This window comes from Panulirus ornatus, chromosome 33 (assembly GCF_036320965.1).
Source record: "Panulirus ornatus isolate Po-2019 chromosome 33, ASM3632096v1, whole genome shotgun sequence".
NCBI lineage: Eukaryota > Metazoa > Arthropoda > Malacostraca > Decapoda > Palinuridae > Panulirus > Panulirus ornatus.
In genome coordinates, this window is record NC_092256.1 from 4,008,947 (window position 1) to 4,022,656 (window position 13,710).

The following is a 13,710-nucleotide window of genomic DNA, read 5'->3' on the forward strand; positions in this document are numbered from 1 at the left end:
GTTGACTGGGGTCTAAGTGTCAGTATATACCAGGGGACGATATGTCAGTAGGGACTGAAGTGTCAGTAATATTTTAAAGGCTAAAGTTTCAGCTAAATGGTGAAATTCACCTTTACATCTATAGGAAGCCCAGTCAGCTAAAAGATTAATTATGTTAAGAGTTTATTGTTTTAATGTAAGGATGATGTATGATCCACCATCTTTTGCTTAGGAGCTGACAAATTTACCTTTACCAAAACTGATTTTTTATTTCATTGGCAATAATTTATAAACACAAGGTGTTATGATTCTCAAACTTACGTAACTACATGAGATGTGGCATGGCAGGTAGCATAAAACATCAGAGCCCACAGCTTTCCCCACATCCAGGCCACCATTAATGGACACATATCTTTTAACTGAACTTAGTATTTGATATTCTGTCTTTTTGACTAAGACACTTATCAGAACGTAAGCAGTGATCACCATCACAGTAATACATCCTATCCTATCTACTGTATCATCAGCATCAATTGTCACAATCTGCTTCATCAACAATTTATAATAGTATTTAAACAATACATGTCATCAACGTTTCATTATTTTCTCTTCATTGTGCAGATAAGAAAGTTCATTTTATCCAACATAAGCAGATATGTATCTCATTAAACGCTAACACATTTCATGCAACACGTAAATGTTTTACCAAAAGCAATTTCTCCCATAATTTACCAGTTAGTAATTATCTCCTTCCATGCTGGTGTAACTCATACTGATAAAGGGAATCAAAAGAGGATACGTATCAGCCAACTAATCAAATTAATACCATAACTTGTCGTTTATGAAAATGATAAAAACAAAGGCAACATCGTATAAATCAAAACCAATGAGAGAGACAGAGAGAGACTCAGAGATGACATATTCCACCAAATTCAAATGACAGTGAGGCTGAAAATTTCTTTAAAGGGTCCTGAACATTTCCTTAGAATGGGGGCCATGACCTCTTCCTAAATCTGCCCCTGACATCGTCACACTTTATAACATATGGGTTTCAACCAATTGGCCAGCAGCCATATAAGGGATTCTTGGAGCATGGAATAAGTACACTGTACATACTTATTCGCTTACCTTCGTGTTCCATGAGTTCCTTGTGCGTTTATGAGGTTCCTGCAATTCTCAGGAAGCTGGCCATATCCACTGGATGAGACTATCCGTCATAAAGTGTAATGATGTGTCTGGGTCCAAAGTGGGGAGAGTGCAGGGCAAATGAGCAGTAAGTGTGTGGTAGTTATATCATAGGCATGACGGGTGTTGAGATATACTGAATTGGTGTTTCTAATGTTTTAGGGATGGGAGATGTTCAGAGCATAGACGAGAAAGTGTTAGGAATGGTTGACATCCAGATTTCAGACAAAATAGTTTGACTCGTATATGTCAGGGTTTCAGATGGGTTTCAGTCTGATTTAGAAAGGCAGTTGTTTTGTAATTACCAGGTCATTTTGGTATGTATATGTTCTCTTGCTGTTCTGTTTATTAGGGATGAGGGCGTCAGTAGGTATATGTTGCTGAAGTGTAGAAAAAGGTATGAGCCTTATATTTGTGTGGGGGTTGGTGGTTAGTTATGGAATAGTTTAGATGGGATGGGTCTAGCGATGGTGCAAGGAACTGAATGCCAAATTTATTGAGATGAGATTGTACTGGGTGGATCTTTATCTAATGTTTATGTTACGAGTGTTTGTGGTGACTAGACAGCCAGTACTGGTTCTGAGTGGTATGTATATTGTGACTCGAATCTCTGAAATACATTTTATTTTCAACAGGGTGATTATCAAGCTAGTGAGGCATATTTTAGGGTGGAACAGATGAATTGTTTATATCAGATACTAAGGGATACTTTTTCTTGTCCATATCTGACACCAATTAGTTTTTTGAAGAAAAATAGTTGGCATTCTGTTGAATGGGAGTGAATGGCTATTCAGGGTCATAGGAAGGTGCAGTAGGACCTCCTGTGTCTTTCTGGGGTTAATGAGTTACTCAAAACTTCTGTCGAGGTGAAGATATTCTAGTTTCGATGAGCCACTGTTCCACTTCTGTAATATAATGTTGCATATTTGTTGAGTCTTTTGCAGCGTCTGGGTGCTGTACTAAGATAATACAGTCATCTGCATATGACAGTAACATTTTACTTTGGTCTGCAAGTGGTAGTGAAAGTCATCTCAGAAGAGATTAAACTGGGTTGGAGAAAGAACTGCTCCCTGGGGAGCTCCATAGTAGAACTTAAGGATTTTAGTTATAAAGTCATTGTGAGTGACTGGCATGGTAGCCAGCTTTGAAGATGTCCAACCATTTCTATGATAACTATATTTTGTCGCTGTCATGGTAAGTGAAGAGCGATGCCAAGCATCTCATGTCGGTGACAGTGTCAAATGCCTTGATGTCTGTTGCCACTAATATTGAGTAGGAAGGGAAATGTAATTGGCTGAGGCTTTCTAGAATGTGTTCTGTGAGGTCAGTGTGTACTGTTACTATTATTACATCCTTATTTCAAAATTATCCTCAGTGCAGTGCTATGACATGATCGTTTCACAGGTATAGTCGTTCACAATAATTCAGTCTTAAGTTGTCGTTACTATGATTTTTTCAGTTTTTGTTATGATCGTCCTCCTCTGTTTGCTCTAGTGATGAGTGTTTATTTGCTGGAGGCCCTCTCAGCTGTCTCTGCTGTGTTGCCACTTTGTTTTTCATTATGCATGTATATGTAAATTGCTGTTTGAATAAAAAACTGCACAATTTCACTTTTCTCCATTTGTTTCTGTTTAACCCTGTTGTTCTGTGTATAACTTACCCTTAAGTCTTTGTAAAATTGTTCAGTGTTTCGGTTAGCCGTAAGAGATTTATTTTAAGGCTTCATCGGATGCAACTCTTATATTGCAGCTACTAACCCTTGATAGTTTTTAGTGTTTACTTGCCTTTTTACTTGCCTCTGATGACTGACATAACCAATTGAGGAAGGATAGTACTTAAAACATCCCATACTTGACAAAGGTTAACTAGTAATTAACCACAGGAGAGTTTCTTGAATAGATTTATCAAATCAACTTAGCTCATTCATTGAAATCTTAGTGGCAAGTCAAAGCTTTTCATAGTAGGTGCCACTCTGTTTAGTAATTTACCTTTACTTTTTGTAGGTCTTCATACCTTTTTCTCTTTGACAATGCATATTCAATACAAGCACAGGAAGAAGATTCGTACTTCAAAATGTATGTTATATTTAACTGTCTCTGCATGGATCAGTTCTTACCCATATATATTTTGCAAGCATGTTTCCTATGTTCCAACATGTGGAATACTGAGTACTGTGTCTTTGTCAGACGATAACATACATGCAATTAGCAAAACATATCATAAGCAACTCTTTTAAGTTGCTTTATTTTCCTTCACAAGTGAAATGTTATTTTAGTGAATTTTGCTTATGAATTAACAGACCAGTGATGGATGTCAACTACAACAGTCACCACAACAGCTAATACATGGCCTCCACCTGTTACTGGCTCTCACTGAGGCTCGGGGATTTGCGATGCTGGAATTTGCTTGGATGATCCTTAGAGTCTATAATGAAGGTGAGCCATTCATGGATTATATTGCTTGATGTGGCACATGCTGCATGTTAACTACTGCATTACCATAAGCAATGTCTTATTAAGGAATTTTGATTATTGCACCTCTTGGCACATTATCATGAATAACACTTCAAGCCATAAGTTCTAAAGCTGTCTTATGTTTCCCTGTTACACTATAGTTAATAATCAAGTTTTTGTTTTTAGTATGATTTAGCATCAGAAACAGAAAAACTCCACAACAGATGTAGAACTTTTCATCGTATTTTTGCTTTTTGTAGACAGCTCTTTTGTAGACATCTCTTAATTACAGGTGACGAATAAAAAGTATCAGTAATAAGGGGCATGCTGATCAAAGCGAACTTATACAAAACTCTGGCGTATTGCTGCATAGAAATGATCCACTTGTCCTAGACAAGTGGATCATTTCTATGCAGCAATACGCCAGAGTTTTGTATACGTCCGCTTTGATCAACATGCCCCTTATTACTGATACTTTGTATACGTCCGCTTTGATCAGCATGCCCCTTATTACTGATACTTTTTATTCGTCACCTGTAATAAGAGATGTCACATGTCTGCTAAAGACATGATAATCAAATAATGAGAGTTAAAGACAGTGTTTGTTTGTATCAGGTGTGGTCTTTTATCATCCTTTAGCACTATTACCTCTGCAGTGTAAAGAATCCAAAGCTATGATAATGCAGAAAACTTTATTGACGAGTTTCCAAATGCTTTTTGTGTTTGTCATTATCATTTTTTAATACATTTTCGCCATTGAGCAAGGTATTGCTGGGAACAAACAAACAAACTGGCCTCATTCGCTATCATCCACTCTCCAGCTGTCATGTATAATGCACTGAAACCAGATCTCTGTATCCACAACCAGCATTTTCTGTGGTTTTCCTCAACTGCTTCATGTGCCCTGATTCAGCCCGCTGATAGTATGTCGAATTAACCTTTATTGCATTTGCAGTTTTGTGTCTGAATTTTCTCACTTATTTTGGTTACTGACTACTTACATACCATCAAGTACATCCTTCCCTTGCTTGCATGTGTTCCCTTAAAGATCCGATTTTGTGTACTCTATTTTGTAAAACCCAAAATTTACCTGAAAAAGTGTTGGGTTACGTGTGTAGACTAAAAGGTCAGAGCTCAGGTATTGCCTCACTCAAACAAGAAAACTGAATCTCGTCAAACCCAAATTATAAATGCTTGTTTGTACATACCTATTTGTACTGTCTGGGGTGGAATTGTACATTCATGAGTCACCATCTCTTGAGCATTACTTGCTATCGTAAGACTTCTTAAATTAATAATACCGTATGAATTTACAGTGTCCTCAGTAATCTTATTCCATTAATTCACCATTCGTATACTATAAGAGTACTTTTTTTTACATTTTTTTCCCCAAGTTTCTTGTTCAGTTTCATGTTATGTTCTCTGGTTGCTCTACCCTTACATCTGTTTCCCAAAGAACTGTTCTCTGTCCATGTTATCAGCCTTTTTTAAAATCATAAACGTTGTGATCAAGTCACTCTTCACTCTTCAAAGGTGGGGAAATTCAAAGCCTTAGCCTTTCCTTGTAATTTAGCACTCTTAGTTCTGGTCACATTTTTTGATGCCCTCCTGTGGACTCTATTAGCTCTTTGTGCTTCTTTAGGTGTAATGACATAACGTTTTTTTTCCTTTTCCTTTTTCATATGTTAAGGCTCTAATTGCGGAGAAAAGTCCACAGCAAGGCCGGGCCTTAGTTGAAATATAGAGACGTTAATGAAAGGAAAAAGAAGAGACAAAGAAAAGTATTTATGAAATCTGGATGAACTGAAAAATGTTTGTTAAAAAGTTCCAGGTCTCAGTTTTTGGGAAAGATTTGGTAGGGTAGAGAGTTTCAATGCTTCAAGGTGTAGGGAAAGAAACTGTTATCAAAATCGCCTATCCTTGAGTTGCCACCAGGCACACAGTTATCTCTAACAACTTCTGTCGCTCTATCTTCACTTCATTTTTCCGCTCTGACGGTACTATAGCTGTCTCTCCTGTAGACAAAACAACTCTCTTTGGCTCCCGTTATTCCTCTAACTACACCTTGGACGACTCTAAGATTCCTTCACTCACTGATGCGTCTCTTACTAATCCAATATCTCTCCCCGTAATCTCTTTTCAGACTGTCCGAAAAGCGCCTCTTTCTCTGGACACGAGCAAGGATTATGGTCCTGATGGCATCCATCCCCGTGTACTGAAAGAGTGTGCCTCGGAACTCTCAGCTGTGTTTGATCATCTGTTCCGTTTCTGCTTTAAAAACCAAAACTTTTTCTTCTCCTTGGAAGCGTGCATTGATACATCCCATCCCCAAGAAGAGTGACCCTTCTTACCTCTCCAACTATCGTCCTATTGCTTTGACATCAATCACTTCCAAAGTCTTTGAATCCCTCCTCGATTCTCATACCCTTAAACACCTCGAGAATTACAGTCTGGTGATATTCTCCCATATCACACTAATGTCTGGTCATCATCTTCGAAAGATTTTGGGGAGTCAAGTGTAGTTGCTCTTGATATATCTAAGGCTTTTGACAGGGTGTGGCATTGGGCTCTCATCTCTAAGGGGAGCCCTCTTTTGGCCTCCCTCCCTCACCTTGCTCCTTCATATCTAGCTTCTTTTCTGGCTGATCTATCTCTGTGGTTGTTGATGGATCAGCCTCCCCCTTTTTATCTCCATCAACAGCGGTGTCCCTAAAGGCTCTGTCCTGTCCCCTACACTTTTTCTCCTTTTTTTCAACGATTTCCTCTCCTCCACTAACAATTAAGTACACTCACGTTGACGACTCAACACTGCATTCATCCACATCCTTCAATTCTGCTCTCTCTTCTCTCATTCGAGCTGCTTTTCGTCTTAATATGGCTTCCTCAACAAACTCAGACTTGGACAGAAGTATCTCAGTGGGGTGCACTAAATCTTGTTATGTTTACTGCCTCCAAGACTCAGTTTCTACCCATCTCTCTATCGAAAACTCCTCTCAACTCCCGTCTCTCCTTTGACGGTTCTGTAATTCCACGTCTTGACTCAGTGAAGATTATTGGTGCATATGCACCTGGGCATGAGAAGAATGATCATGAGAGGCAATTGTTTTGGGAGCAGCTGAGTGAATGTGTTAGTAGTTTTGATGCACGAGACCGGGTTATAGTGATAGGTGATTTGATTGCAAAGGTGAGTAATGTGGGAGTTGAGGGTATAATTGGTGTACATGGGGTGTTCAGTGTTGTAAATGGAAATGAAGAGCTTGTAGATTTGTGTGCTGAAAAAGGACTGGTGATTGGGAATACCTGGTTTAAAAAGATAGATGTACATAAGTTGACGTATGTAAGTAGAAGGGATAGCAAGAAAGCGTTATTGGATTATGTGTTAATTGATAGGCACATGAAAGAGAGACTTTTGGATGTTGATATGCTGAAAGGGGCAACTGGAAAGAGATGTTTTCAGAAAAGAAAAGAGAATATTGGTGTGAAAAGAGTGGTGAGAGTAAGTGAGCTTGGGAAGGAGACTTGTGTGAGGAAGTACCAGGAGAGACTGAGTGCAAAATGGAAAAAGGTGAGAGTAAATGACTTAAGGGGAGTGGAGGAGGAGTGGGATGTATTTAGGGAAGCAGTGATGGCTTGGGCAAAAGATGCCTGTGGCATGAGAAAGGTGGGAGGTGGGCACATTAGAAAAGGTAGTGAGTGGTGGTATGAAGAAAGATTGTTAGTGAAAGAGAAGAGAGTCATTTGGACGACTTTTGCAGGGATATAGTGCAAATGAGTAGGAGATGTATAAAAGAAAGAGGTAGGAGGTCAAGAGAAAGGTGCAAGAGGTGAAAAAGAGGTCAAATGACAGTTGGGGTAACAGAGTATCGTTAAATTTTAGGGAGAATAAAAAGATGTTTTGTAAGAAACTAAAAAAAGTGCGTAAGACGAGAGAACATAGGGGAAAATCGGTAAAGGGGGCAAATGGGAAGGTAATAACAAGTAGTGGTGAAGTGAGAAGGAGATGGAGTAAGTGTATTGAAGATTTGTTGAAAGTGTTTAATGATAGAGTGGCACACATAGGGTGTTTTGGTCGAGGTGGTGTGCGAAATGAGAGGGTCAGGGAGAATGGTTTTGTGAACAGAGAAGAGGTAGTAAAAGCTTTGCGGAAGATGAAAGCCGGCAAGACGGCGGGTTTGGATGGTATTGCAGTGGAATTTATTAAAAAAGGGGATGACTCTGTTGTTGACTGGTTGGTGAAGATATTCGGTGTATGTATGGTTCATGGTGAAGTGCCTGAGCATTCGCGGAATGCATGCATAGTGCCATTGTACAAAGGCAAAGGGGATAAAGGTGAGTGTTCAAATTGCATAGGTATAAGTGTGTTGAGTATTCTTGGGAAATTATATGGGAGGGTATTGATTGAGAGGATGAAGGCATGTACAGAGCATCAGAATGGGGAAGAGCAGTGTGGTTTCAGAAGTGGTAGAGGATGTGTAGATCAGGTGTTTGCTTGAAGAATGTATGTGAAAAATACTTAGAAAAACAAATAGATTTGTAAATAGCATTTATGGATCTAGAGAAGGCATATGTTAGAGTTGATAGAGATGCTCTGTGGAAGGTATTAAGAATATATGGTGTGGGAGGCAAGTTGCTAGAAGCAGTGAAAAGTTTTTATCGAGGATGTAAGGCATGTGTACGAGTAGGAAAATAGGAAAGTGATTGGTTCCCAGTGAATGTCGGTTTGAGGCAGGGGTGCGTGATGTCTCCATGGTTGTTTAATTGTTTATGGATGTATACAGTGAAATGTATAGGTATGTATATTTGCATGTCTGGGCTTTTATGTATATACATGAGGATGGGTTGGTCCATTCGTTCGTCCGTTTTCTTTGCTCCCACCTTTTTCCATTCTGCACTCAGTCTCTCCCGGTACTTCCTCACACAAGTCTCCTTTCCAAGCTCACTTACTCTCACTATCCTTGTCACCATAACATTCTCTCTTCATTTCTGAAAACCTCTACAAACCTTCATCTTCGCCTCCACAGAAAAATGATCAGGCATCCCTCCAGCTGCACCTCTCAGCACATTAACATCCAAAAGTCTGTCCTTCAAGCGCCTATCAATTAACACGTAATCCAATAACACCCTTTGGCCATCTTTCCTACTTACATAAGTATACTTATGTATATCTCTCTTTTTAAACCAGGTATTCCCTATCACCAGTCCTTTTTCAGCAGACAAATCTACAAGCTCGTCAATATTTCCATTTGCAACACTGAACACCCCATGTATACCAATTATTCCTTCAACTGCCACATTACCCACTTTTGCATTCAAATCACCCATCACTATAACCCATTCCTCGTGCATCAAAACTGCTAACACACTCACTCAGCTGCTCCGAAAACACTTGCCTCACATGATCTTTCTTCTCATGCCCAGGTGCATATGCACCAATAACCACCCATCTCTCTCCATGCTCATTCAGTTTTTACCTATATCAATCTAGATTTTACTTTCTTACACTCTATCACATACTCCCACAACTCCTGTTTCAGTAGTAGTGCTACTCCTTCCTTTGCTGTTGTCCTCTCACCAACCCCTGACTTTACTCCCAAAACATTTCAAAACCACTCTTCCCCTTTACCCTTGAGCTTCGTTTCACTCAGAGGCAAAACATCCTGGTTCCTTTCCTCAAACATACTACCTATCTCTACTTTTTTTTTCATCTTGGTTACATCCACACACTTTTAGACACCCCAATCTGAGCCTTCGAGGAGGATGAGCACTCCCCACGTGACTCCTTCTTCTGTTTCCTCTTTTAGAAAGTTAGAATACAAGGAGGGTAGGGTTTCTAGCCCCCACGCTCCCGTCCCCTTTTGTCGCCTTCTACGACACGTGAGGAATACGTGGGAAGTATTCTTTCTCCCCTATCCCCAGCGATATATATATATATATATATATATATATATATATATATATATATATATATATATATATATATTTTTTTTTTTTTTTTTTTTGCTTTGTCGCTGTCTCCCGCGTTTGCGAGGTAGCGCAAGGAAACAGACGAAAGAAATGGCCCAACCCACCCCCATACACATGTATATACATACGTCCACACACGCAAATATACATACCTACACAGCTTTCCATGGTTCACCCCAGACGCTTCACCTGCCCTGATTCAATCCACTGACAGCACGTCAACCCCGGTATATCACATCGATCCAATTCACTCTATTCCTTGCCCTCCTTTCACCCTCCTGCATGTTCAGGCCCCGATCACACAAAATCTTTTTCACTCCATCTTTCCACCTCCAATTTGGTCTCCCACTTCTCCTCGTTCCCTCCACCTCCGACACATATATCTTCTTGGTCAATCTTTCCTCACTCATTCTCTCCATGTGCCCAAACCATTTCAAAACACCCTCTTCTGCTCTCTCAACCACGCTCTTTTTATTTCCACACATTTCTCTTACCCTTACGTTACTTACTTGATCAAACCACCTCACACCACACATTGTCCTCAAACATCTCATTTCCAGCACATCCATCCTCCTGCGCACAACTCTATCCATAGCCCACGCCACGCAACCATACAACATTGTTGGAACCACTATTCCTTCAAACATACCCATTTTTGCTTTCCGAGATAATGTTCTCGACTTCCACACATTCTTCAAGGCTCCCAGGATTTTCGCCCCCTCCACCACCCTATAATCCACTTCCGCTTCCATGGTTCCATCCGCTGCCAGATCCACTCCCAGACATCTAAAACACTTTACTTCCTCCAGTTTTTCTCCATTCAAACTTACCTCCCAATTGACTTGACCCTCAACCCTACTGTACCTAATTACCTTGCTCTTATTCACATTTACTGTTAACTTTCTTCTTTCACACACTTTACCAAACTCAGTCACCAGCTTCTGCAGTTTCTCACATGAATCAGCCACCAGCGCTGTATCATCAGCGAACAACAACTGACTCACTTCCCCAGCTCTCTCATCCCCAACACACTTCACACTTGCCCTTCTTTCCAAAACTCTTGCATTCAGCTCCCTAACAACCCCATCCATAAACAAATTAAACAACCATGGAGACATCACACACCCCTGCCGCAAACCTACATTCACTGAGAACCAATCACTTTCCTCTCTTCCTACACATACACATGCCTTACATCCTCGATATAAACTTTTCACTGCTTCTAACAACTTGCCTCCCACACCATATATTCTTAATACCTTCCAATGAGCATCTCTATCAACTCTATCATGTGCCTTCTCCAGATCCATGAATACTACATACAAATCCATTTGCTTGTCTAAGTATTTCTCACATACATTCTTCAAAGCAAACACCTGATCCACACATCCTCTACCACTTCTGAAACCACACTGCTCTTCCCCAATCTGATGCTCTGTACATGCCTTCACCCTCTCAATCAATACCCTCCCATATAATTTACCAGGAATACTCAGTAAACTTATACCTCTGTAATTTGAGCACTCACTCTTATCCCATTTGCCTTTGTACAATGGCACTATGCAAGCATTCCGCCAATCCTCAGGCACCTCGCCATGAGTCATACATACATTAAATAACCTTACCAACCAGTCAACAATAGAGTCACCCCATTTTTTAATAAATTCCACTGCAATAGCATCCAAACCTGCTGCCTTGCCGGCTTTCATCTTCCGCAAAGCTTTTACTACCTCTTCTCTATTTACCAAATCATTTTCCCTAACCCTCTCACTTTGCACACCACCTCGACCAAAACACCCTATATCTGCCATTCTATCATCAAACACATTCAACAAACCTTCAAAATACTCACTCCATCTCCTTCTCACATCACCACTACTTGTTATCACATCCCCATTAGCCCTCTTTACTGAAGTTCCCATTTGGTCCCTTGTCTTACGCACTTTATTTACCTCCTTCCAAAACATCTTTTTATTCTCCCCAAAATTTAATGACACTCTCTCACCCCAACTCTCATTTGCCCTCTTTTTCACCTCTTGCACCTTTCTCTTGACCTCCTGCCTCTTTCTTTTATACATCTCCCACTCATTTGCATTTTTTCCCTGCAAAAATCGTCCAAATGCCTCTCTCTTCCCTTTCACTAATAATCTTACTTCTTCATCCCACCACTCGCTACCCTTTCTAATCAATCCACCTTCCACGCTTCTCATGCCACAAGCATCTTTTGCGCAAACCATCACTGCTTCCCTAAATACATCCCATTCCTCCCCCACTCCCCTTACCTCCTTTGTTCTCACCTTTTTCCATTCTGTACTCAGTCTCTCCTGGTACTTCCTCACACAAGTCTCCTTCCCAAGCTCACTTACTCTCACCACCCTCTCACACCAACATTCACTCTTCTTTTCTGAAAACCCCTACAAATCTTCACCTTCGCCTCCACAAGATAATGATCAGACATCCCTCCAGTTGCACCTCTCAGCACATTAACATCCAAAAGTCTCTCTTTCGCGCGCCTATCAATTAACATGTAATCCAATAACGCTCTCTGGCCATCTCTCCTACTTACATACGTATACTTATGTATATCTCGCTTTTTAAACCAGGTATTCCCAATCACCAGTCCTTTCTCAGCACACAAATCCACAAGCTCTTCACCATTTCTATTTACAACACTGAACACCCCATGTATACCAATTATTCCCTCAACTGTCACATTACTCACCTTTGCATTCAAATCACCCATTACTATAACCCGGTCTTGTGCATCGAAACCACTAACACACTCATTCAGCTGCTCCCAAAACACTTGCCTCTCATGATCTTTCTTCTCATTCCCAGGTGCATATGCACGAGTGATCACCCATCTCTCTCCATCAACTTTCAGTTTTACCCATATGAATAAAGAATTTACTTTCTTACACTCTATCACATACTCCCACAACTCCTGTTTCAAGAATAGTGCTACTCCTTCCCTTGCTCTTGTCCTCTCACTAACCCATGACTTTACTCCCAAGACATTCCCAAACCACTCTTCCCCTTTACCCTTGAGCTTCGTTTCACTCAGAGGCAAAACATTCAGGTTCCTTTCCTCAAACATACTGCCTATATCTCCTTTTTTCTCATCTTGGTTACATCCAAACACATTTAGACACCCCAGTCTTTTTTGCTTTGTCGCTGTCTCCCGCGTTTGCGAGGTAGCGCAAGGAAACAGACGAAAGAAATGGCCCAACCCACCCCCATACACATGTATATACATACGTCCACACACGCAAATATACATACCTACACAGCTTTCCATGGTTTACCCCAGACGCTTCACATGCCCTGATTCAATCCACTGACAGCACGTCAACCCCAGTATACCACATCGATCCAATTCACTCTATTCCTTGCCCTCCTTTCACCCTCCTGCATGTTCAGGCCCCGATCACACAAAATCTTTTTCACTCCATCTTTCCACCTCTAATATGGTCTCCCACTTCTCCTCGTTCCCTCCACCTCCGACACATATATCTTCTTGGTCAATCTTTCCTCACTCATTCTCTCCATGTGCCCAAACCATTTCAAAACACCCTCTTCTGCTCTCTCAACCACGCTCATTTTTTTTTTCCACACATCTCTCTTACCCTTCCGTTACTTACTCGATCAAACCACCTCACACCACACATTGTCCTCAAACATCTCATTTCCAGCACATCCATCCTCCTGCGCACAACTCTATCCATAGCCCACGCCTCGCAACCATACAACATTGTTGGAGCCACTATTCCTTCAAACATACCCATTTTTGTTTTCCGAGATAATGTTCTCGACTTCCACACATTCTTCAAGGCTCCCAGGATTTTCGCCCCCTCCCCCACCCTATGATTCGCTTCCGCTTCCATGGTTCCATCCGCTGCCAGATCTACTCCCAGATATCTAAAACACTTTACTTCCTCCAGTTTTTCTCCATTCAAACTTACCTCCCAATTGACTTGACCCTCAACCCTACTGTACCTAATAACCTTGCTCTTATTCACATTTACTGTTAACTTTCTTCTTTCACACACTTTACCAAACTCAGTCACCAGCTTCTGCAGTTTCTCACATGAATCAGCCACCAGCGCTGTATCATCAGCGAACAACAACT

The 13,710-nt window shown here is 40.8% G+C and overlaps 1 protein-coding gene across 1 annotated transcript in view; it reads left to right on the top strand.

Annotated features, from left to right (window-relative positions):
• Positions 1-13,710, top strand: part of LOC139759412 (uncharacterized) — a 351,115-nt gene that overhangs the window by 228,961 nt on the left and 108,444 nt on the right. The window contains exon 8 of the mRNA XM_071681497.1: positions 3,464-3,599. Coding sequence (XP_071537598.1) covers positions 3,464-3,599 — 136 coding nt within the window. The remainder of the gene's footprint in view (positions 1-3,463; positions 3,600-13,710) is intronic.